Here is a 23,604-nt window from a genome sequence, read left to right as displayed (position 1 = left end):
GCGAGCCGGGGTCGACTACGTGGGAGTCCAGCGACATAGCCATTACGCTAACTGCTGGTTCCCTGGAATTTTATTTTTATAGGCTGAGTAATATTCCAGTATAGGCCCAATCTTTTTTTAAAATTATTTTATTTAACTTTATTTGTTAACTTTATTTATTTATTTGATCAGTGAGGGACAGAGTTAGAGTGAAAGAGAAGGAAGGAAAGTGAGAAAATAAGCCAGCTAGTCCGGGACTCTGCCACCTGCCGACCCCACCCAATAATTTTTTAATAGCTTTTATTGCTAGTCTGTAGTATGTGTGTGGTTTCTTTTTCTCTCAACGGTGGAAAATTCCTATCTTGTTCTTAGCTTTGTTTGGATTTAATGTGTGTGTGTGTTTTCCTTTTTTCTAAAGGTCCTTATGGCCTGATTTGTTTGTAAAATCAAATGGAGACAGGTGTTCCAAAATTGACTGTTCCTACAAAATAGGCCAGGCAAGTTCCCAGTGACAGCTAGGTTTGTCAAAGGCAACTGGTTTTTACTGTAATTCTTCTTTATTCTCATTAAAGTGCAATTTATTCCAAGGCCTGTTTACAGAAATAAAAGAACCTCTGTGATTCTTCATCATTTCCTTAAGCAAAACTTGACATATATTTTGACATATGGTTTGTTTTTTTAAAGTTTTTTGTATGGTATGAGGTAGGTAGGTCTGGGTTTATTATTTTTCCAGATGGATACCCTGTTGTTCCAGTACCATTTCTTTATATTATATTCCCCCATTGAACTGCCCTGACACTTTTGCTGAAAATCATCTGATTATGTAAGTGTGGGACTAGTTCTGGATTCTCAGTTGACCCCTCTGTCTATCCTATTGCCAGTGCTGCAGTATTGGTTCCTACAGGTTTATTGTAGGTCTTGAAATAAGGTAGTCAGATAAATTACCCAGCTTTGTTACTCTTTTCCAAATTGTTTTGGCAATTCTATGTAATTTTTATTTTCATACATGTTTTTAAATCAGTTTGTCAGTTTTTCCAGAATCCTACTAGGATTTTAATCGAGCTTGCATTGACTTTAAATCAATTTAGAGAGGACTAACATTATAAAATTATTTAGTCTTGGGAACCAGCAGTTAGCGTAATGGCTATGTCGCTGGACTCCCACGTAGTCGACCGCGGTTCGTGTCCCGGACCTGGTGGCTTAAAAAACTCACGCCGGGTGCGTGTGCGTGCGTGCCCAAGATCCCGAGAGGAGAATGGAGGAGAAGGGATTGTGGTGTGACCGTCCCCCCTGGGGGGTGATTTCTCGCTTTCTGTCTCTATGTCTCTCTCTGTCTGTCTGGCGAGCCCACATGCCCTACCGTGAAAATCTCTCCAAAAAAAAAAAAGAAAAATTATTTAGTCTTTCCAGCCATGATTTTTTTTCCATTTTTTTAGTTCATTAATTTTTTTCAATGATGTTTTGTAGTTTTCATTGTTGGAAATCTTGCAACTTTTGGTAAGGTGTGTTTTTCAGGAGTTTGTCTATTCATCTCAAGCTATGCATTTCTTCTTAAGAACTGCTTTAGTTACATTCCAGATATTGGTGATGTGCTTTCATTATCGTGAAATACTTTCTAATTTCCCTTCAAATTTCTTTTACAATCCAAGGGTTCTTCAAAATTGTGTTTATTAATTTTTTAGTACTTGGGAATGTCCTAGGTATCTTGTTAGCTGATTTCTGGTTTCATTTCATTGTTAGAAAACATACTCTTTGACATTTTTTTAAAGAATTATTTTGTGTAACTTTATTTATTTTAATTTGACCAGAGAGGAACAGAGAGAGAGAGAGAGAGCAAGCCACTAGGTCCAAGACTTGAACCTTGGTTGGCCATGTGGGAGTACAGTGACACTAACTGCCACGCCACTTGCCCACCCCACTCTTTGACATTTCTCTCTTGAAATTTATCGAGACTTATTTTTGACATGGCATGGGGTGTTTCTTGACAAATATTCTATCTACTTAGAAAAGAATGTTTGATTAGTCTGCATTTTGCATAATAGTCACATAATATATGATAAAAGTCAGAAAGGGACCAGGGACTTAATGATTATGTCTCTGGACTCCCACATAGTTGACCATGGTTCAAGTTCCAGATCTGGCAGTTTCAAATTCATGCCAGGGTGTGTGTGTGTGTGTGTGTGTGTGTGTGTGTGTGCGCGCGTGCATGCACGCATGCTCACACGAGCCCAGAATCCCAAAAGGAGAAGGGAGAGAATGGATTGCCAAATGGCCATACCCCCTGGGGGGTTATTTCTCCTTTTGTCTCTCTTTCTCTCTGGTGAGTATATGTGCCCTACAGCAAAAATCTCTCTAAAAAAAAAAAAAAAGTCAGAAACACAGGGCAGGGAAAGGTAGCAAGGTAGCAGGGTGGGAAGTGATCAACTCAGTACAAATAAAAATGCTTCTCCTATTTTATAGTGTGTTCATTCTACTCACTGAGGTTTATGCCTAAAGTCAGACATGGGTTCTTGTGTATGTATATATCAGCTGTGCTTGCAGTTGCAAATATTTAGACAAATTAAGTTCATTAGCCAATCAATTAAATGGGGGGGGGATAGGCATAGAAAGTAATCATGGATACCAGAGACAATGGGAGGAGGGTTGGACAGGGCAGAGGGGTAGGGGTATTGGATAGGGCAGAGGGTTAGGGATAGGGAAGGATGGCAAAAAAAAAAAAAAAAGAAAAATATACAAGACATAAGAAATGAAAAATTGTTTGTTGATAACACGTATGTTGATGTGCTTGATTGAGCCAACAGACAGTGTATTTTGGATGAAAAATTCATTTTGTACTGTAATGATGTATAGCATATTAATGTTTAAAAATCAAAATAAATAAAAAAAAAATGCTTCTCCTAGGAGGGACTTTGAGCTGGTCTATGAAGGAGAAGTATAGGTTGAATTTATCAGATTAAAAAAAAAACATGGAAAGAGGCTTTGAGTAGAGAGCAACATGAGTTAAGAAAGGCAATACAGTACGGAAGTGATTGAAGTGGTGTGCACAGGGTGGAACTGTGAATGGAAAGCTGGATTCCGATTGTAAAATGCTTAGAATGTTGTGTTAATGAATTTATGGTATATTCACATCAAAAGTCCTCAGTAAATAATGTTGATAAAGAAGTAACTCTCCCAATAAACCTTTCCTGCCACTTAATAAAAACAGCAAAAGCATATCTGAGTTTAGGTTTTTTTGAAGGTATACTACTAACTTCTTTAGGGATCTCATTTGTCAAATTGTAGAATAATTTCCCTATGATGAGTAACTCTGATACCTCATCTTTCCTTTGTCTTCATCTTTTTATTTATCTCTATTACGTTTTCATCACCATTTAAATGTCCTACAACTCTTTAGTCTTTTAAAAATAATTTAATTTTATTCATTTTTTTTTATTTGATCAGAGAGATACAGAGAGAGAGAGGGAGAGTCAGGGAAAGTGAGAAAGCAAGCCACTGGGTCCAGGACTCAAAACACAGTTGGCCATGTGGGAGTCCAGCACCTCAATCATCACACCACCTGCTGGCCCCAACTCTCTAGTCTTAAAAGTTAAATAAAGCTCTTACCTCTGCCTGTCTCATCTTCAGCCGATGCCCTCTATTCCCCCTCTCCCCCTTCATGGTAATTTCTGAGAATACTGTGTACATGTGTTTGTATTTATTCACTCAGACTGCTAAAGTCACCCATGACTTCCACCTCACTAAATCCATGAATGTGTTTTAGGCTTCTTCTGGCCTCTATTCATATTCAATACACAGAACCATTTCTTCCTTCTTGACATATTTTCTTTTTTATTTTTGTGACAAACCAGTCTTGCAATGTCATCCTTCTCTCACTTCCTCTATCCTGTTGCTTCTTGACAGTGCAGTGTCTTGCTTTCTCATGTTCTGACCAGTCATGAAGCGTTTAGCTTATCTGTTTAGCTTGTCTCTGCACTCTCTTCTTAGGCAGCCTCGCACAGTCCCATGATTTCATTGACCACTTTCATGCCAGGGAATCCCGCTTTATGAGCCTGGCCACAGCCCTTGTCTGCAGTGACATCGTTGCCTACCTAATACCTGTTGCTTATGTTTCCCATAGGTGTCTAACTTAACATCTTGTCTTCCAGACTCTCTTCCAGTTTTCCTTATCACTGAATGCTACCCACTCTCTCCACTAGCCCAAGCCAGAAACCCAACAGTTACTTTGATTCTGTTTTCCTACACTTAACGCTTTGTAAAGTTTTATCTGTTCTACCTCCTAAAAGCCTCTTCTCTTTCTACTATTATTACTGTTGTCCAAGAACCTTCATCCCTGTCTTGGAATTCCACTGCAGTAGCCTCGTAACTGATTTTCCCACATCTATCTGGCCACTTCTAGCCCATTCACCACTGTATCTTCTTCAGCACAGTATCTGTCTATTTATCTATGTTTAAATTAATAATAGACTTTATTTTTAGATCTCTTTTAGGTTTATAGATGAGCAATGTACCTTCTATGGGTTCTGGCAAGTATATAATGGCATATGTCATGTCATACAGATCATAAGCCCTAAAAATCTCCTGCACTCCCTGCAGTTTTGTTGCATTTTGTTTTTTAGAGAGAGATTTTTGCTATAGGGTGCGGACATTTGATGAAGAGACAGAGACAGAGTCAGAAAATGAGAAATTACTCCCCACGGGGGGATAGCCATACCGCAATACCTTCTCCTCCATTCTCCTCTTTGGATTTTGGGCACACATGTACACATGCCCAGTATGAGTTTTAAACCTCTGGTCCTGGGACTCAAGCCGTGGTCGACTATGTGGGAGACCAGCAACATAAACATTATGCCATCTGCTATTTCCTCCTGCAGTTTTATTGTGTGTCTTGAAATACAATAAACTCTTTTATTGTAATGTTTAGCACAGTCGTATGATTTAATTTATTACCTGTTTTCCCCAAGACAAACGCTCAGAGGCCTCACCTGTTCTCTTCATTGCTCTCTCTCCGTTGCCACATACATTTTGCTGTCAGTGAATATGTGTCGACTGAATTAATGAGTAAAGGGAACAATGTATAATGGACATTAGCTAGATTAGTGACACATACTTTTTGAGGGTGGAGTTTACTACAGAGATTACAACAAGATATTTCACTAAATCTTTTATAATATTTTTATAAGCGAGATGGTGATATCAGATCAGTATTGATAAAGTTAGATTATAATTGATATCAGCATGGGAAAAATTTCTGTCCTGAAGAGATTCTTAGTTGGGACTATTCATTCAACATTTAAATCAATTTTCTAAAGACTCAGATTGTATACTTAAACTGGCTGATTTTATAAGTCTAGGAGTGATGGATAATGCATTAGGTGGGAGACTCTAGATTTTTTAAAGAATTTTTAAAATTTAACTTTATTTAAGTTTAATTTGACCAGAGAGGGACAAAGTAAAAGACAGAGAGAGAGGGGAAGTGAGAAAGCAAGCCACCAGGTCCAGGACTTGAACCACGGTTGGCCATGTGGGAGTCTAATGCCCTTTAATGTCACACTGCCTACCGGCCCTGGAAAACTCTAGATTTTAAATGATTTTACTAAGCAAAAATGATTGGTCAAAATAAATAGGATAAAATAAGTTTTGAGGTAAATGTAACACTTTTTACCAGGCCTGAAAATTATCTTTCACAAGCTAAAAGAGCAAGCTGAGAGAAAAAGATGTTTAACTATTACATTATGTGTGTGACTTGGCCACTGTGGTTGACTATAAACCCAAAATGTCAGCAGTGTAATGGATTTACCAGAAATCTGAATACTGAACTGGTTGTATTTTTAGGAATATGTGGTATATAACAAGGAAGGTACTCATTTGGTATGGTCTCTAATGGTCCTGTACACACAGAATAGAATTTAATTCTGGGTGCCACATTTTAGACTAGCTTTGGCAGGCTAGGAAGAGCTCAGGTCTGCAGCTCTGTGTTACAGTAAGATTCCAAATGTGAAATTCCATTAGTGGCAAAGCCAAGTTGAAATCCTGACTATCTTATTCATTAATTGCCTGACTTTAAGTAATTTATTCATCTTCTTGTAAGTTCAGTTCTCTCATCTTTAAAAAGGGTCTGATGTCTGTTTCATGGGATTATTGTAAGCTATAACAGAAAATGTATTCTCAATGAAGCATTATACAACTCTAAGGAGATTCATTCATCTCATGGATGAGGGAACTTGCAGAGTTGAAGAAACTATTTATTTTTAAATTTTTAGGCTGGAGAAGGGCTGTGGGCAGTTAGGCATGATGATGGAGCAGTAACAGCTACTGTTTGCTGGATGTTGACTAACGTGCCAGGCACCGTGCTTGGCAACCTTGATATAGGTCATCTCCATTGAATCAGATCTGGCATTTCAGGCTTTTATGCTCTTGCCGTTTGTGCATGTTAAACAGAGAGCAGGTACTCTCGCAAAGCAAAGTGCTAGCCTTGTAGGAAATACCAGGAGAATCCTACTTGATCTCTGTCCTAAGGAAGTTTACACTCTAGCAAAAGGGACACGTATGGACTTAAATAGTTTGGAGAAGTAAAAGTCAGCATGAAGAGAAGCTGGGTGAAGGAGAGTAACCTGGCGACAGAAAGATGGTGAACTGGGTGGTGTTGCATGCCCCGTGTGAAACATCGGTGTTAGTGCATGTGCTGCTGTTGGACAGCAAGTCTATTCTCAGCGCCGGGGCCTGGGCAACAAGGCCAGAGAACAGGCAGTCTTCTGTGTGTGTTTATCCCACACAGGGTAAACAAGTAGACATGACGTTGAAGCAGTTTTAAATTTTGGAATATGTGGTTTTATTTAATGCCTTCTTCCTCCTACCTCTTATCAGTTGGTTAGGCTTTAAAACCACAACATTCTATTCTAGTGTGCTTCACTTATTCCATTTAACTTTAAAACTTTACACTTAATTCATAATCACTTTAATGAATGTCAGAGGCTCTGCAGATGTCTAAGGGAGACTAGTGCTAATGTGACAGGACATGAACTATGATTTTCCAGCTGCCTGGAGACTGGAAACTCAGATGAGTATTTTAGATTTGATGCTGCTTTCGTCTTAGGTTTTCTTTACACTTCCATATATTTTGGCCAATGAGCTTCTAAAGTTAGTATAATAAGAAAAGGATGTGTGTGTGTGTGTGTGTGTGTGTGTGTGTGTGTGTGTATGTGATCGACTATGTGGGAGACTTGTTGGTATGGCCAAGTTGTCGCAGGACTGTCATTTTTCTGGTGGTCTCCCCTTGTCTGTAGTTCAAATCTGTCTTTTAAGAACTTCTCTGGCAAAGGTTAGACATTTTCTAATCCAGTGAAAGTGGTGAGTCAGTTGGTATACGTGTCAGTCTAACAACAGCTAGCCTTGTTATGCCTGTGTTTCTAGAGTTTGAGTTAATTTTAGGACCACTCTTCGGCTCAGGTTTAAATCAGGCAAGGTGACTAGATAAATTCAGGACAGACGTTTGAACCAGACCAGATGTATATTATCCTTAGGTGAGGCATTCTAGTATGTCAGAAATTTTCAAGCTTGATTACCACTGTAGTGGTCTCATGGAATGACAAAGATTGAAGGTACAATTTGAAGGTATTTCCCCCATGTCCCTAAATTCCATATCTAAACATGTCTGAGTGGAAGTAATATATTACTACCATTGAGTCCCTATTGTTTATAAAATCTTATGAAGTATAAAGATGAATTACAGGGACTGGCAGGTGGCTTGGTGGTTAAGGTGGTTGGACTCTCACATGGCTGACTGTAGTTCAAGTCCCGGACCTGACAGCTTGCTTTCTTACTTTCCTTCTCTCTCTCTCTGGTCAACTTAGAAATAAATAAATAAATAAAAATTAAATAAATAAGATAATGACAGTGAATAATTTTTTTTTTAAAAAAAGATGAAATACAGAGGGATTTTGCCTTTGAGGAGCTTAGTTGTATTTGAGAATGAAGATATATACATAACTAGCCCTGATCCAAGGAAACAAATGAAATGTACTACAGTAAAGTAAAAATCAACACCCTGGAGCTTCCAAGAAGACTCTAGAAGAGTAGGAAGAGACTGTGATGAAATGTAGCTTAGGTTAACCAGGCATTGTGGAGGAGATTCTTCTGAGCGGGGGGATAGAAAAAATTAGAATTCTGTGATCTGTGTATGCTAGACCTTATGGTGGTGATTATGCTCACTGAACTGGGAAGTGAAAATGCAGTGGGAGTACTCGGATCCCTCCAAGGGCACTTAACTGCCAAAGGCAGGTGAAAGTGATAACCATAACAAACAGCAGTTAGAGCAGCAATCGGGTATAATACTCAAACTCACAAAGACCTATGGCTTTGGCTAGCTGAATGCAGTGTTCCTAGAAGTGAGACACATATGAAGCCTACTTTGAATTCTTACTTGAGCTATGTAAGCAGAAAAGTTCTAGGTTAAGTGAACAAAAGTCTAACTTGATCATAAAACACAGTCAATGACCTCTTCATCAGTTCCCACACTTGAGCTGTTTGCAAACTCAGAAACCATTGAATGTAGGGTGACCAGAATCTCTTGAGGAAGGGTCCTGGTACATGTCCAAAATGTTTAATTATTCTCTTTCCCCAAAATATCTACAGACTTACCAGGCTATCTGTGCATTGAGGAAAAGGAAGTAATGACTTTGGGTTCTGGCTCTGAACTGAGATCCAAAATGTCACCGCGCTCCACCAGTTAGAGAAATGCTGTATTGGTTATTTTGGGTCTTATGTCTCTTCATATAAACTTTAGAATTAGCTTGTTGATATTTACAAAATAATTTGCTGAAATTTTGATTGGGATTACATTGAATCTCAAGTTGGGGAGAACTGAGTTATTTTTTCTTTGGAGAGGTTTTTGCTATAGAGCAAGTATGCTCGCCAGAGAGAGACAGAGAGACAGAAAGTGGAAAATCAGCCCCCGGAGTGGTTGGCCACACCGCAATTTCTTCTTCATTCTCCTCTTGGGATCTTGGGCGTGCACGTATATGAGCCTGGCATGAGTTTAAGCCACCGGGTCTGGGATTCAAACTGTGGTTGACTACATGGGAGTCTAGCGACATAGCCATTATGCAAACTGCTGGTCCCAGAACTGAGTATTATGTCCTTCAATATGGAGTCTCTCTCTATTTATTTAGTTATTCTTTGAGTTCACTCATCAAATTTTGTAGTTTTCCTCTATAGGTCTTGTATATGATTTCATTTGGAGAAGGAGAGGGTGAAAGAAGAGAAAGAGAGGGACACGCTGCCTCCCCCCCGCCCCAACTTGGGGCTGGTGATGCTGCAGTCCTTTTCCTGCATTTCTCCATCCTGTCAGGAGAAGCAGCATTCTGTGGTCCTGTGATTAGATCTCAGTCTTTATGGCGCCTTTGCCTCAGGACTGTAAAATTACCAGTGTCCCTCCTTCCTGACCTCAGGGCCCAAGGTGGCTAGAGTGGGCTGGAGTTGGGGTTTCCCTTCTCTCCACTCAGTTAGATTCTGATGAAACCTCATCTCTGATTTACTATTAATAGTTAACTAGCTCTGGTTAGCTAGTTTCTATTGAGGACAGGCCTAGTTAAGAAAAGAGTATTTTGATTTTAAAATGGTTCCTTTTCCCCTCCCCTTGCTGGAGCCCTATGGGATTTTCTCTGATATTTACTCTTAGAGCTACGGGAGGTGAAATTCACAGAAGTACTGGGGCCTCCCTCTGAATGGGAGCCCCGAAGTGTTAAACTCTTAGACTTGTGCACACTGAGGCTCAGGCAATTTGTTAATTACAGTTCAAGGTTTCTACCTTGGCGCTGGATCCCAAAGCAGCTTCCACTTAAAATTCTCTGCTCCTGTGGGTGAGCTTTGACTCCTTGAATTTGCCTGTCTCCAGCCTCAGGGACTTCAGTTTGCCCTGTGTCCTCACCTCTATGGATCCAAGAAGAACTGTTGATTTTTCTTTTTTCTTTCTTCTTTTTTTTTTTTAACATTTAAATATGTGTTTCATTAGGACTCTACCCTACTGTGCTGTGTAAGAGTCTGAATTATTTTTTTTTTCCCAATGACTACCACCACCAAATTTTTAACAGCATTTACAGACTGGCTCAACATTCCTTGTCCACTGCGTCTGCCCCTCCAGTCTGCATGCCTGTTTATCCTCCAGAACCACCTGCTCTAACCTTATTGGTTAGATTCCTAAGTATCTGGTACAGCTGGTGCCCTTAATTTTCATGGATGTTTTGACCAGCTTGTTTTTCCATATTAATTTAAGGATGGACTTGGCTAGATTTAAACTAGTACTCTAAAACTGTGCTTCTTTATATTAATGTGAAATGTGAATTTCAGAAAAGCTTAGCTGCTTAAGAAATTAAAGAAGATATTTAAAACATCATATATTTACTCTTTTTGTGTTGGTTTTATATATGACTACCTTTTAAAAATATTATTATTTAATTAATTTATTTTTAATTTGACCAGAGAGAGAGAGAGAGAGAAAGGGAGAAAGCGAATTGCTAGGTCTGGGACTTAGAACTGCGATAGGCCATATAGGAGTCCAACTCCTTAACCACCACGCCTCCTGCTGGTCCATATATGGTCGCCTTTTAAAAGTTTTCATTAGTTAGCAAATGATATAATTTGATAGTTTAATCTTGAATATTTACATATTTCAAGAATACTTTTAAAATTAAAAATATTTTTTCTGGCTGTACTAATGTATTTTTAATGTATGATCTTCTGTAACCCTTAAAATGTTTAAATAAGTTTGTATTACTTCTTCTTTTCCAGTATTTCTTTTTTTTTAATAAGAATCTTCCCAACTGTTAAGACAATATAAATAATTTTGATTACAAAAAGCATGTGGAAAATAATTTTAAAATATTTCTATCATGGGTCCAGCAGGTAGTGTGGTGGTTAGGGGTGCTGGACTCCCACTTGGCCGACTGTGGTTCGAGCCCTGGACCTGGTAGCTTACTTTCTCGCTTTCCTTCTCTCTGTCTCTCTCTCTCCCTCACTTCCTCACTCTGTCTCTCTCTGGTCAAATTAAAACAAATAAATAAGGGAACCAGCAGTTGGCTTAATGGCTATGTCAATGGACTGCCACATAGTCGACCACGGTTTGAGTCCTGGACCCAGTGGCTTAAACTCACGCCGGGTGCATGTGCGTGTGTGCCAAAGATCCCTAGAAGAGAATGGAGGAGAAGGGATTGTGGCATGGCCATCCCCCCGGGGGGTGATTTCTCACTTTCTATCTCTCTGTCTTTCTGGTGAGTGCATGTGCCTTATAGCAAATACCTCTCCCAATAAATAAATAAATAAATAAATAAATAAATAAATAAATAAAGTTAAATAAAATAATTGTAAAACAATTTGAAAAAAAAATCTTCTATCATGGGACCAGCAGTTAGTGTAATGGCTATGTCGCTGGACTCCCACATAGTCGACCGTGGTTCGAGTTCTGGACCCGGTGGCTTAAAACTCACGCCTGGCGCATGTGCATGCGTGCCCAAGATCCTGAGAGGAGAATGGAGGAGAAGGGATTGTGGCGTGGTGATTTCTTGCTTTCTGTCTTTTTGTCTCTCTCTGTCTGCCTGGAGAGCGCACGGCACTGTATAGCAAAAACCTCCTCAAAAAAATAAATAAATAAAAAATACTTCTATCATTATTTTCGAGTGTTTTTTTAATCATTATTTTCATAAGAATAAAAAATAAAAATGAAAAATACTTCTTTCATTAGTATTTTTTCATTAGGCTATGTGTTTGAAGAGATTTTTTTGCATTCAGTTAGCATAATTATAGTTATTTTTATGATCAGTTGAATTATCTTTAAAATGTTTTAATTGACACCACCTCACAGGAACCTGAATGCATTTAGCTAATTTGAGAATTTTGTATTTGCTTGTTTTTGTAAAGAATTACTTAATTTTTATTTTTTGTGATCGTTATTTTAATTTGTTATAGGGCACCTATGCTCACCAGAGAGAAAGAGAGAGAAGAAGCCACCAGGTCCAGGACTCGAACCACAGTTGGCCATGTTGGAGTCCCAACACCTTAACCACTATGCCACCTGCCAACTCTGCTTGTTTTTCTATTTTAATTATTTTCTTTACATTACTCTTTTATATATGGTTTGACAAAGTAGACTATAAACAAAATAAGATAAAAATGTTCATAAAGTACATGACCTGAAACATTTAAAAAATATCTGAAATTAAGTCTACAAGCCTCCATTTTCAAAAGATATTAGTTATTAGTATAATAGTCATGAAATTTGTATCATTTTGATAAAAGTAAATACCATATGACTAGAATCAGAAATTTTTTTTTTTGTAATAGAATATAGAGTATGAGATCTTAATGTGGGGTCAGGTTCTTTGAACTTGGATGGAAAAGTTTCATAGTTATTTTCACTACCTTCTCATTGAAATTGGGCATTTCATTTGACAGTGAATCTAGGCGACAGACCACTTAGTATTAGCACATTTGCAGTTAGTTTTGTGACCAATGGAGTTTACGTATCTTTCATCACTACTCTGAAATGATCTATTATCGGTCTGATAATCATGTTATTTAATATGTGTATGAAGAAGCAGATATAATTTTATTACTTTGATAACTATTTTAGTAGAATTTCTTTCATGATTTTTATGTGTTGGAAGGTGTTATTTTTAAAAATGATTTTATTGAACTTATTTTATTTATTTATTCATTTATTTTCACTTGACCAGAGAGGGTTAGAGTGAGAGAAGGAAAATGAGAAAGTAAGCTGTCAGGTCAGCCATGTGGGAGTCCAGCATCCTTAACCACCACACCACCTGCTGGCCCTGAAAGGCGTTATTGTGAGAAGAGATTTTTTTTTAGGTTTCATCAGAATACTAAAGAGATCCATAGCACAAAAAAGTTATAAACCTCCGCTGTAGACTGTTTTAATGGAGTATTGTAATGGAAGAAAATTAGGGTAGGCTAGAGCCTGTGTGTCCTTTTTCTCTTGCTCTCCCACTGCTAAAGAAGAACAAAGAAAACTGAATGCCAGCTTTCTGATTACAAAAAGAAAACTTAAACTATTATATTCAATCTCATTAACTCACAATCCCCCCTAGAGCCTCAGACAATTTTATTAATGTTGCTGGTGGTAGGTAGTACCTTGTATGGTCTTTATTTGAGATTCAGAAAGCTCTGAAAACCAAAAGGTCTTTCATAAGTTTGGCTCTCAAACTCATTTAGTGGCGAAATCTATAATAATCTAGATACGAGGCTATAAAATAGGCTTTCTTTTCCTACTAAATATAAATTTCATACATTTTATTTCAGGAATATTAATGTGTTAATTAGAGGGGACTATCGGACACCACCGGGAAAGTACAGAAGATACGGGATGAGTTTGATAAACCTTTCTAAACAATCTGATCATTCTGAACTCAAATAAAAGTGTCCTCAAAATTTTCAGATAGAAAGATTGTGGAGCGGGAACCAGCAGTTGGCGTAATGGCTATGTCGCTGGACTCCCACGTAGTCGACCGCGGTTCGTGTCCCGGACCCGGTGGCTTAAAACTCACGCCGGGTGCGTGTGCGTGCGTGCCCAAGATCCCAAGAGGAGAATGGAGGAGAAGAGATTGCAGCGTGACCATCCCCCCTGGGGGGTGATTTCTCGCTTTCTGTCTCTATGTTTCTCTCTCTCTGTCTGGTGAGCGCAAGCATCCTATAGCGAAAACCTCTCCAAAAAAAAAAAAAAAAGAAAGAAAGAAAGATTGTGGAGCTGTGATAATAAAATGATGAAAAGTGATGGTGTGCTGGGTAATAGTAGTATAATTATCGATTCTAGTCAGTTTTATGTTTTAAAAAGAACCTAAATTCAGTGTTGATTTGTTGAGAGACCACTTGTATTTAAAGAGAGCCAAAATTATTTTTCTTGATAACTCATATTTTTAAGATAAAAATTCTATAACTTTTCTGAAAAGATTTCTGCTATTTCATTTTGTAGCTGCAAAACAAAACAAAACTCTAAGGGGTAGATGTGTGACTGTTTAATTATGAGACATTTATTTAGTATCTGCTTGGAGCAAGAACTACAGAGGTGCATGTACGGTAGTGAAAAAAATGGACAAGATCCCAGGCCTTTCAGAACTTACGTAGTAGCAGAGGAGATAGAGAATAAGCAAACACTGAAGTTTGAGGTGCTTATTACTTATTCATGTGACGGTATTAAGTAGGTGAGACCATGTAGGAGATTAAGCCAGAGACAAACTGATCTAGAAATAGAACTTAAGGAAGTCTGGGAAGACGTACCGTATGTCTGACATTGGTAATGTGTGCAGCGCTTTGCAAGAAATGGTGCAAGAAGGTGAGTATGTGAACTCTGAGGCTTTCCATCATTTAAAATGCAGGGATTATAGACACACAGACAGACTGTGGAGGAGGAAATGCTGGGAGGAAATCCAGCCGTCCAGAATGTTGAGAATGAAGAAAGGAGTCCATTGTATCAAAGGCTGTTGAGCTGGCATTTAGAATGAGGATGGGTTAGATTTGGCATAGAGAGATTGTCTGACACTTGACCGTGGCTTCAGTGGCTTCAGGAGGACAGATACCAGATTGGAATGGATTAAACAGTGGATGGAAGGAGAGAGGAAAGTGAGAAATCATGCCAAAATCCCTTCTCTTCCATTTCACCCTCTTTCAAGCTTTTGGGTACCCATACTCATGCACCTAGAGTCTCTTGCAAGCCACTGGTCCCAAGACTCAAACTGTGCAGGCTGGTCACGTGGGCAGCTACTTTAAACAACACAACATGGGCTGGCCCGATTTCTCATGTTTTTGTTGTATTAACTATCACGCTGTCATTAATTTTCTAAAATAATTATTTTATTTAACTTATTTATTTACTTTTTTTAATTTGACCAGAGATGGACAGAGTGCGAGAGAAAGAAAGAAGGAAAGTGAGAAAGCAAGCTGCCGGGTCCAGGTCTTGAACTGCAGTCAGCCATGTGGGAGCCCCGCTCCCTTAGCCACTACGCAACATGCCGCTCCCTCATGTTCTTATTGTTAAAGTGACCATTCTCTGTTCAATTTTCAAGGTTTTTTTTGTTTGTTTAATTTTGCTGGAGTGTGTGTGCTTACCAGAGAGACAGAACGGGGAGTTGTGGGGGGAGTGAGAAAGCACCCCCCACCCCGGGCAATGGTCATGCTCAGTCCTCCTCCATTTCTCCCTCTTTTCAGGATTTTGGACATGAATGCACATGTGCCCACATGTTTTTCAGGCTGCTGGTCTGGGATTTAAACCACACAGTTGGCCATGTGGGGGGATCCATCTGCCCCAGCCACCATGCAGCTGGCTGGCCGTCAATTTAACACATTCTGTATTGTGTGCACATCACAGTGATAGCATCTACTGTCACTGAGATGACAGTTAAAACCCCTGCCCCATGTAGCATCAGCCTGAGGCGAGAATGGGTCTGAGCAAGCAGTGTGTTCCTTATGCCAGGAAGCTATCGAAGGTGCTGTCTCCAGAGAAGGCAGTGCATACAGTGGCAGGGGCCCAGGGAGGCTGCCAGGACAGGGGACTTAGTCACTTACCTTGGACCTTCAAAGACTCATTGTTTAAATCCATTATTTGAAAATAGTGGCTGGAGTCCAAGCTTAGAACATAATATTCAATTAAAATACTACATATTTTTAGTGAGAATTATTTGAAAAGTAGCATTGTTTAAAAACTAGAAATTAGGGTACTGCAGGTGGCATGGTGGTCAAGGTCCTGGACTCCCACAAGGTTGACCGCAGTTTTAGTCCCATATCCAGTGGCTTGAAAATCACTCCGGACATGTGCATGCCCCAAATCCTGAGAGAATGGAATAAAAGGACTAACAGTGTAGTCATCCCCCCCGGGGGGGAGATTTCTCACTTTCCTTCTCTCTGTCTCTCTCTGGAGAATGCAAGCACATTATGGCAAAAACCTTAAGCAAACAAACAAAAACTAGAAGTTAGGAATTTTTATGCATTATTTTCAGTTCAAATACTAAGGTTGAGAAGGTATTATTTCATTTGATAAGGTACATTTCGGATTTTGTGAAGATATTTTAAGTGCATGACTGAGTGTTTTATAAGGGCTATAGTAGATGATGACAGTGACTATAATGTTTAACTCATTATAAAAACTTTTAACTTTAGGAACCAGCAGATGGTATAATGGTTATGTCTCTGAATTCCCATGTAGTTGACCACGGTTTGCGTCCTGGACCCGGTGGCTTAGAACACACACCGGGTACCGAAAATCCTCCTCTCAGCAGAGGAGGGATTGTGGTGTGGCCATCCCCCTGGGGAGTGATTTCTCACTTTTCTCACTTTTCTGTCTCGCTCTCTCTCTGGTGAGAACATAAGCCCTATAACAAAAATCTCTCTTTAAAAAAATTGAAATTTTTGACTTTACTTTTTTTTGATACTGTATAAACCACTTTGAAAAAAAAATGTATCATTCACTATCTACAAATGGAATCAAGAAAATTAAAGTTTCATTTTTTTTTTTATTTTATTGTGGGAGTAAATAGATAAGTATTGGAAGAGTAAGCTGGCGACTGGGTGGGGGGGAGGGCAGATAACCGTTACTGTGCCCAGTATAAGTGAGGAACAGTATTAGGTACTCCAGCATAGTGAATGCATTTAGTTTTAACAAAATCTCATGAACTGTAGATACCACTAAAACCTACTTTACACATCAGAAAAATAGCGACTAAAATAATTTGCAGTCAGATGGTTAGTGATAAAAGTCAACACATAATCCTAAATCTTTGACTTCATTGCTTGTGTTCTTTAAAAAAAAAATAAAAAAATAAAATAAAAGCTAAGGTGAAATGAATTGAACTGTTGGAATCATAAAGTAAAATTAAAAGGTTAGGGGCTAGCAGATGGCACAGTGATTAAGGTGCTGGACTCCCACATGGGTCACCACAGTTCGAGTCCCAGACCTTGTGGCTTACTTTCTCACTTTCTTTCTCTCTCTCTCTCTCTCTGGTGAATGTTTATACACTATAGCAAATTAAAAATAATAAATAAAATTAAATTTAAAAATTAAAAGCATTTTATACATATATTTATATGTATGTTTTTTTCTGAGCAGAAAAGGAAGGCAGTATTGTGGAATACAGTAGATGTCCCTGTAGTTACCAAGTATGGAGCAGTTGTCAGGGTAATATTCAGCAATGTATCCATTGTTCATAAATTAGGTTCATATTGCCTGGGTAGTACTATTGGTAGAAGTTGATGGTAGGTAGGATTATTCATGCACTACATTGAAAGTTCAGGTTTTAGTTAGGATTAGGGCAAGGGTTAGAAAGAAACACACACACACTTAAAAAAAAATTATTTTAAAAAAAAGATAATTTAGAGTTTGAACAAGTCTCTCAGTTGGTACATATGAGAGACATTTGTGAGAAATACATAGGAGAGATACATAGTTCCAGTGATGGAATGGAACTTCATGAGCACTGTACACATAGATGTCAATAGGTATTTTTGTTTAGGCTTAAGTTAATTGCTTCCAATAACTGAGTTTTCAGTCTTTTAGTTGATGTCTATGAAATCTCTAATTAGATAGTTGCTGGACTCCCATGTAGTTGACCACGGTTTGAGTCCCGTGGCTTAAACTCACACTGGGTGTGTGTGCATGCATGCTCAAGATCCTGCGAGAGGAGAATAGAGGAGAAGGGATTGCAACATGGCTATCCCCCAGGGAGTGATTTCTTGCTTTCTGTCTCTCTGTCTGTCTCTGTCTTTCTGGCGAGTGCACTTGCCCTATAGTAAAAACCTCTCCACCAAAAAAAATAAAAAATAAAAAATAATAGTATTTACTCTGCATGGAGAATATCGATCTTCACATACAGTGTAGATCTAAGAAAGCATAAAAAAGTGTGTGTGTGTGTGATGTATTAGTTTGAAGAAATCACAAAAAAATTTTCATCTCAGAATTAAAATAAGTAAATAAATAATAAAGTTAAATAAAGTAATTATTTTTTAAAAAATCAGGGGTCAGCAGGTGGCGTGGTGGTTAAGTGCACTGGACTCCCCACACAGCCGACCACTGTTCAAGTCCCAGACCTGGCAGCTTGCTTTTTTCACTCTCTCTCTGTCCCTCTCTGGTCAAATTAAAATAAGTAAATAAATAATAAACTTAAATAAAATAACTCTTTTTTAAAAATTTCCATCTCAGGCCCAGCTGTGGTAGCATGCACAGGTAGATGCTGCTGCTTGGCAGGCTGAAGCCACATTAGAGACCTAGGCTTGATTCCCATCCCACCTTAATATCTGGGTATGGTGGTGTGAGCTTTAGTCCCAGCCACTCTAGAGGCTGGAGCAAGAGGATTGCAACATAGTGAGACCCATATTAAAAAAAAAAAAATTCATTTGAGATTTTTTTTTTAACAATGCATAGGTGATACTTTTATATTTCTCATTAAATACTTGTCATGTTTCTGAAATGGACTAGATTAGACCTAGCATAAATATCATACTGAGTATTTTATACCTTATCATTAGTTCTATAAAACTGTTTAGTCATCTTCGTTAATCATCTTCTTTGATGTCCCTAGGTTATTGAATCTTTGGGAATTATTATTTATAAAGCACTGGACTATGGTTTGAAGGAGAATGAAGAAAGAGAATTAAGCCCTCCCCTAGAGCAGCTCATCGATCATATGGCCAACACCGTAGAAGCTGATGGTAGCAACGATGAGGGATACGAGGCTGCGGACGAAGGCCTGGAAGATGAAGATGATGAGAAGAGAAAAGTCTCAGCTGTTCGGTCATACAGAGATGTCATGAAGGTGAGACAACACTTCATATAATTTTATATAGTATTTGTTGATTTTTTTTTTCTTTCTTTCTTTCTTTTTTTTTTATGGAGAGATTTTCACTGTAGGGCGCGTGCGCTCGCCAGACAGACAGAGAGAGACATAGAGACAGAAAGTGAGAAATCGCCCCCCAGGGGGGATGGTTACACCACAATCCCTTCTCCATTCTCCTCTCGGGATCTTGGGCATGCACGCACATGCGCCCGGCGTGAGTTTTAAGCCACCGAGTCCGGGACGCGAACCGCGGTCGACTACGTGGGAGTCCAGCGACATAGCCTTTACGCTAACTGCTGGTTCCCGTTTTTTGCTATGGGGCACGTGCACTTGCCAAAGAGAGGGAAAGTGGGAAATCACCTCCTATGGGGATGGCCATACCACAGTTCCATCTCTTCCGTTCTTTCAAGATTTAGGGCACATGCGTTGCACACATACCCACTATGATTTACAAGCACTGGGTCTGGGACTCAAACTTCAGTGGGCCATGTGAGAATTGAGCGCCTTAACCCCCATGCCACCTGCTGGACAAGTAATCATTGCTTTTTTTCTTTTAGACAGAGATTTTTACTATAGGGTGAGTGTGCTCTCCAGAGAGACAGAAAGTGAGAAATCACCCCCCTGTGACGGCCACGCTGCATCTCTCCTTCATTCTCCTCTTGGGATTTTGAGCACTCACGCACACGTACCCCACATGAGTTTTAAGCCACCGGGTTCTAGACTCGAACCACGATCAACTACATGGGAGTCCAGCGACATAACCATTATGCCATCTGCTGTTCCCAATATTTATTGCTTGTAAGAGTTACTTTATTTTAAAAAATTGAGTGGCAATTAATGTTTGATAATAGTTCCCAGACTTTTAACAACCTGCACATTGCCCTTTATGATTGAATCATAACTCTCTCAAAAACCACTTTTGGGGACCAGCAGATGGTGTAATGGCTATGTTGCTGGACTCTCGTGTGGTCGACTGCGGTTCAAGTCCCGGACCTGGCAGCTTAAACTCAAACCGGGTGCGTGTGCGTGCGTGCCCAAGATCCCAAGAGGCGCGCGCCCAAGATCCCAAGAGGAGAATGGAGGAGAAGGGATTGCGGCGTGGCCATCCCCCTGGGGGGTGATTTCTCGCTGTCTGTCTCTCTCTCGCTGTCTGGCGAGTGCACGCACCCTATAGCAAAAACCTCTTCCAAAAAAAATAAATAAAGCATTCTGTTTATAGTTATTGTATATGATGTTTACTGGATTTCGTAAGCGATATCGACTGTATATCGTTTATTTTCTAATACTTCATAAAACATTTGGAAGACAGGAATATGGAGAAACTATAAAGACAGTACTTATTTATTTATTTATTTATTTATTTGGAGAGGTTTTTACTATAGGGCACATGCGCTCGCCAGCCAGCCAGAGAGACAGCCAGACAGAGAGAGACAGAGAGACAGAAAGCGAGAAATCACCCCCCAGGGGAGATGGCCACGCCGCAATCCTTTCTCCTCTATTCTCCTCTCAGGATCTTGGGCACACACGCACATGCGCCTGGCGAGAGTTTAAGCCACCAGATCCCGGACTCGAACTGCGACTGACTACGTGGGAGTCCAGCGACATAGGCATTACACTAACTGCTGGTCCCAAGACAGTGTTTTTTAATAAAATAAAATAATGACAATGAATATAATTAAATAATTCTTTTTAAAAAAGGGGCAAGCTGGCAGGTGGCATGGTGGTTAAGGCAGCTGGACTCCCATGTGGCAGACCACGGTTTGAATCCTGGACCTAGCAGCTTGCTTTCACATTTTCCCTTTCTCTTTTTCTCTCTCTTGTTAACTTTTTTTTAAAAAAAATAAAATAATTACAATGAATGCAATTAAATAAAATAATTTTTTTTTTTTAAAGACAGTGCTTTTAGATGTGTTGAAAATAACCTTTTTACTCCTCCAGAAATGTTATGTTTCTCGGGGACCCTGGGAAGAGGTATCTTGTAGTTATTTTTCTTGAAATTCAGATGTACACTTTAGTCATCTCCATTTATTACCTTCATATAATACCTGTAGTATTTCTTGGCCAGCCTTGTGGCTTGTTGTTTAAGGCAAATGGATCCCTCTTGGCTAACTGTGTTTAGATTCCTGCCTCGACTGCTTGAAACACATGCCAGGAACACGTGTGTGCCTTTCCAAAATCCTGACAGGGAAGAGAATTGGAAAGGACGGGATCGCGATGTGACCAGGCCCCATTACAGATGCTTTCTCCCTCTCCTTCTCTCTCCGGTAAGGGCATGCACCCTCTGGCCAAAAACAAACAAAAACTTCATAGTACTTCTCATTTTAGATCAACAGCCTGTACAAGTAAAGTATCCTCTTGTATACACAAACTGAAACGTCTCATGTCTTATTCATTATGTCTTCTAGGTGTTAAGGTTTGAAATATATTTGGTAGTTGGGAAAGGCATGACATATTTTTTAATGTTTTCCTATGCCAAAATGTGTCATCATTTTCCCAACAACCCAATATAACCATGTTGTACATTGTGGATGTACAGTGATTAAATGTAAACTTAAAAATTAATTTTAAAAGCATAAACATACCTAAAAGCCAGATAAAGCTTTCTGCAGTCCACAAATAACTCGCTTATTGTTCTGTTGAAGACCAATGATGAATAGTGATGAAAAATGAAGAGTAAAAGTTTTAAAATTAAGCAAAACTACTTATACCTCTGAAAGCAAGTTGTAACCGGTTTTTGGAGCTATGCGTGGTCTGGGAGGTGGTACATAAGGAGTGGGAGAGGAGGAAGGGAGCATCCACCTAACCAACTCGATCAGTAAAATAAACGCTGGCACCAGCAGCCTGATGGATGTCACAGCCAGATTGCACTTTCACACCACAGCTTTGGAAGATGATGGCTGAAGAGTCATTGGCATCCTAAAATTCTTATTCAACGATATTAAATATGTTAACTTATGAAACAGAAATTCTTGGACATTTATTTAGCAATTTGAATCAATGCCTCATTATTTTTTAATTTGGGCTACTGTGTTTGCCCCCCCTTTTTTTTTTTCCTTAAGGGGTGGTGCTCGTGAGTGTGTGTGTGTGTGTTGTTTTAGACACTGTCATACTTGTGATCCTCCTGCCTAAGCCTTCCTAGTAACTGGGAATATAGGCACACGCCATTGCACTGGCTCTTTAGTATGGGCCAGGAATCAAACTCTGGCCTCCCATATAGTTCAACTGCCAAGTAATAAGTTCCATGGCGGAGACTCTCATATCTTATTGCTGTCATAAGAGAAAAGTAAATATTTAAAAGGGTGTTTAAGAAGACAAGTTTTATAGGTTGGAGAAAAACTGTACAAATTCCGTTCTTAGGACTTGTATTAAAAAATATAATGACCTCACCTCTTGTCTCTTGGTTTCCTATGTTAAACAGTACTGACCCCGAAGTTTTCCACATCTATAAAAGTATAGTCTGAATGTTTCTTGTACTTAAATGAGAAGAAAAATAATTGCTGGAACATTTGGCAAACTGAAATTTAAAAATATAAATAATTTTTAAGATATTTATGGTCATTCATGACCATATAGTATTACATATGCATTTGGAATTTGGTTAATAAATTGAAAACATCAATTAATAAATTGTCTCTTATGTACTTTGTTGGAAGAGAAGGCAAGAATTAACTGAAGAGAAGACAAGAATTAAATACTTTCTTCTTTTATTAAGTAGAAATGCAAAACTGAGTTTGAGTACTGTCATAGAAATAATAGGAGCTCCCAAGCTCCTATTTTCAATTCTTTGTGAACCAAGAGCTTTTTTCGCATGTAACTCTTTTCATGAATAGTTTTTTGTTTTTTTTTTTAATTCCAAGTAATTTTTAAGAGAGATTTTTGCTTTAGGGTACATGGGCTCACTGGAGAGACAGAACAGAAAGAAAGAAAGCAAGGTATCATCCCACAGGGGGATAACCATACCACAATCCCTTCTCCATTCTTCTCTTTGGATCTTGGACAGACAGGCACACGTGCCCAGCGTGAGTTTTAATCTGCCGGGTCTGGGACTCAAACCACAGTCGATGACGTGGGAATCCAGCAACATAATCCTTACTCCATCTGCTGGTTTCCCAAGTAATCTTTTAATGAGGTATGTTTTAATATGCTATATTATAGCTAAAACGTGTTTTCATATCCATTCTGTTATCTGAGCCTTTGGATAACACAGTGAGGTAAAATAGGTAAGCATTCCTTTACCCATTTTACAAGTGAAAAAAAACAAGGCTCAAGAATTATGAAACTTGTTCAGCTTCATATAACTCATTAAGGCAGAGAAAGAGTAGGTAGTGGTTAAATTCAAAGGTGCTGTATCAGCCAGGACCAACATTTGGACTTCGTTTTGCCATTTCTATGCAGTCTGGTTTTTTTCTTTAAATTTTTTTTAGAGAAATTTTTGCTTAGTGGAGAGAGAGAGAGAGAGACAGACAGAAAGCAAGAAATACCAGGGGATGGCCATGCCACCATCCCTTCTCCTCCATTCTTCTCATGGGATTTTGGCACACGTGCACACGTGCCCAGCATGAGTTTCAAGCTGCTGGATTTAGGATTGAACTGCAGTTGGTCATGTAAGAGTCCACCACCTTAACCTTTACACCACCTGCTGGCTCATGACTTCTCTTAAAGAGCAGCCATAGAAAGGGAAAGATAAGTAAATTCCAGTGAGATAAATGACAAGATTAGGGCCGTACTAGTCTATACACTACCTCTATGCAAGTTAAAAGCCTTTCCTTCTTCAAAATGCTTTTCTTCTATTTGCAAG

General features: G+C 39.0%; 1 protein-coding gene across 4 annotated transcripts in view; it reads left to right on the top strand.

Annotated features, from left to right (window-relative positions):
- Positions 1-23,604, top strand: part of SPIRE1 (spire type actin nucleation factor 1) — a 182,592-nt gene that overhangs the window by 54,346 nt on the left and 104,642 nt on the right. For all 4 annotated transcript variants that reach the window (XM_006164052.2, XM_006164050.2, XM_006164051.2 and 1 more), the window contains exon 2: positions 18,552-18,785. In XM_006164052.2, coding sequence (XP_006164114.1) covers positions 18,552-18,785 — 234 coding nt within the window. The remainder of the gene's footprint in view (positions 1-18,551; positions 18,786-23,604) is intronic.

This window comes from Tupaia chinensis, unplaced genomic scaffold, assembly GCF_000334495.1.
Source record: "Tupaia chinensis unplaced genomic scaffold, TupChi_1.0 Scaffold143584_1, whole genome shotgun sequence".
NCBI lineage: Eukaryota > Metazoa > Chordata > Mammalia > Scandentia > Tupaiidae > Tupaia > Tupaia belangeri.
This window is presented reverse-complemented; position numbering and strand designations above follow the sequence as displayed.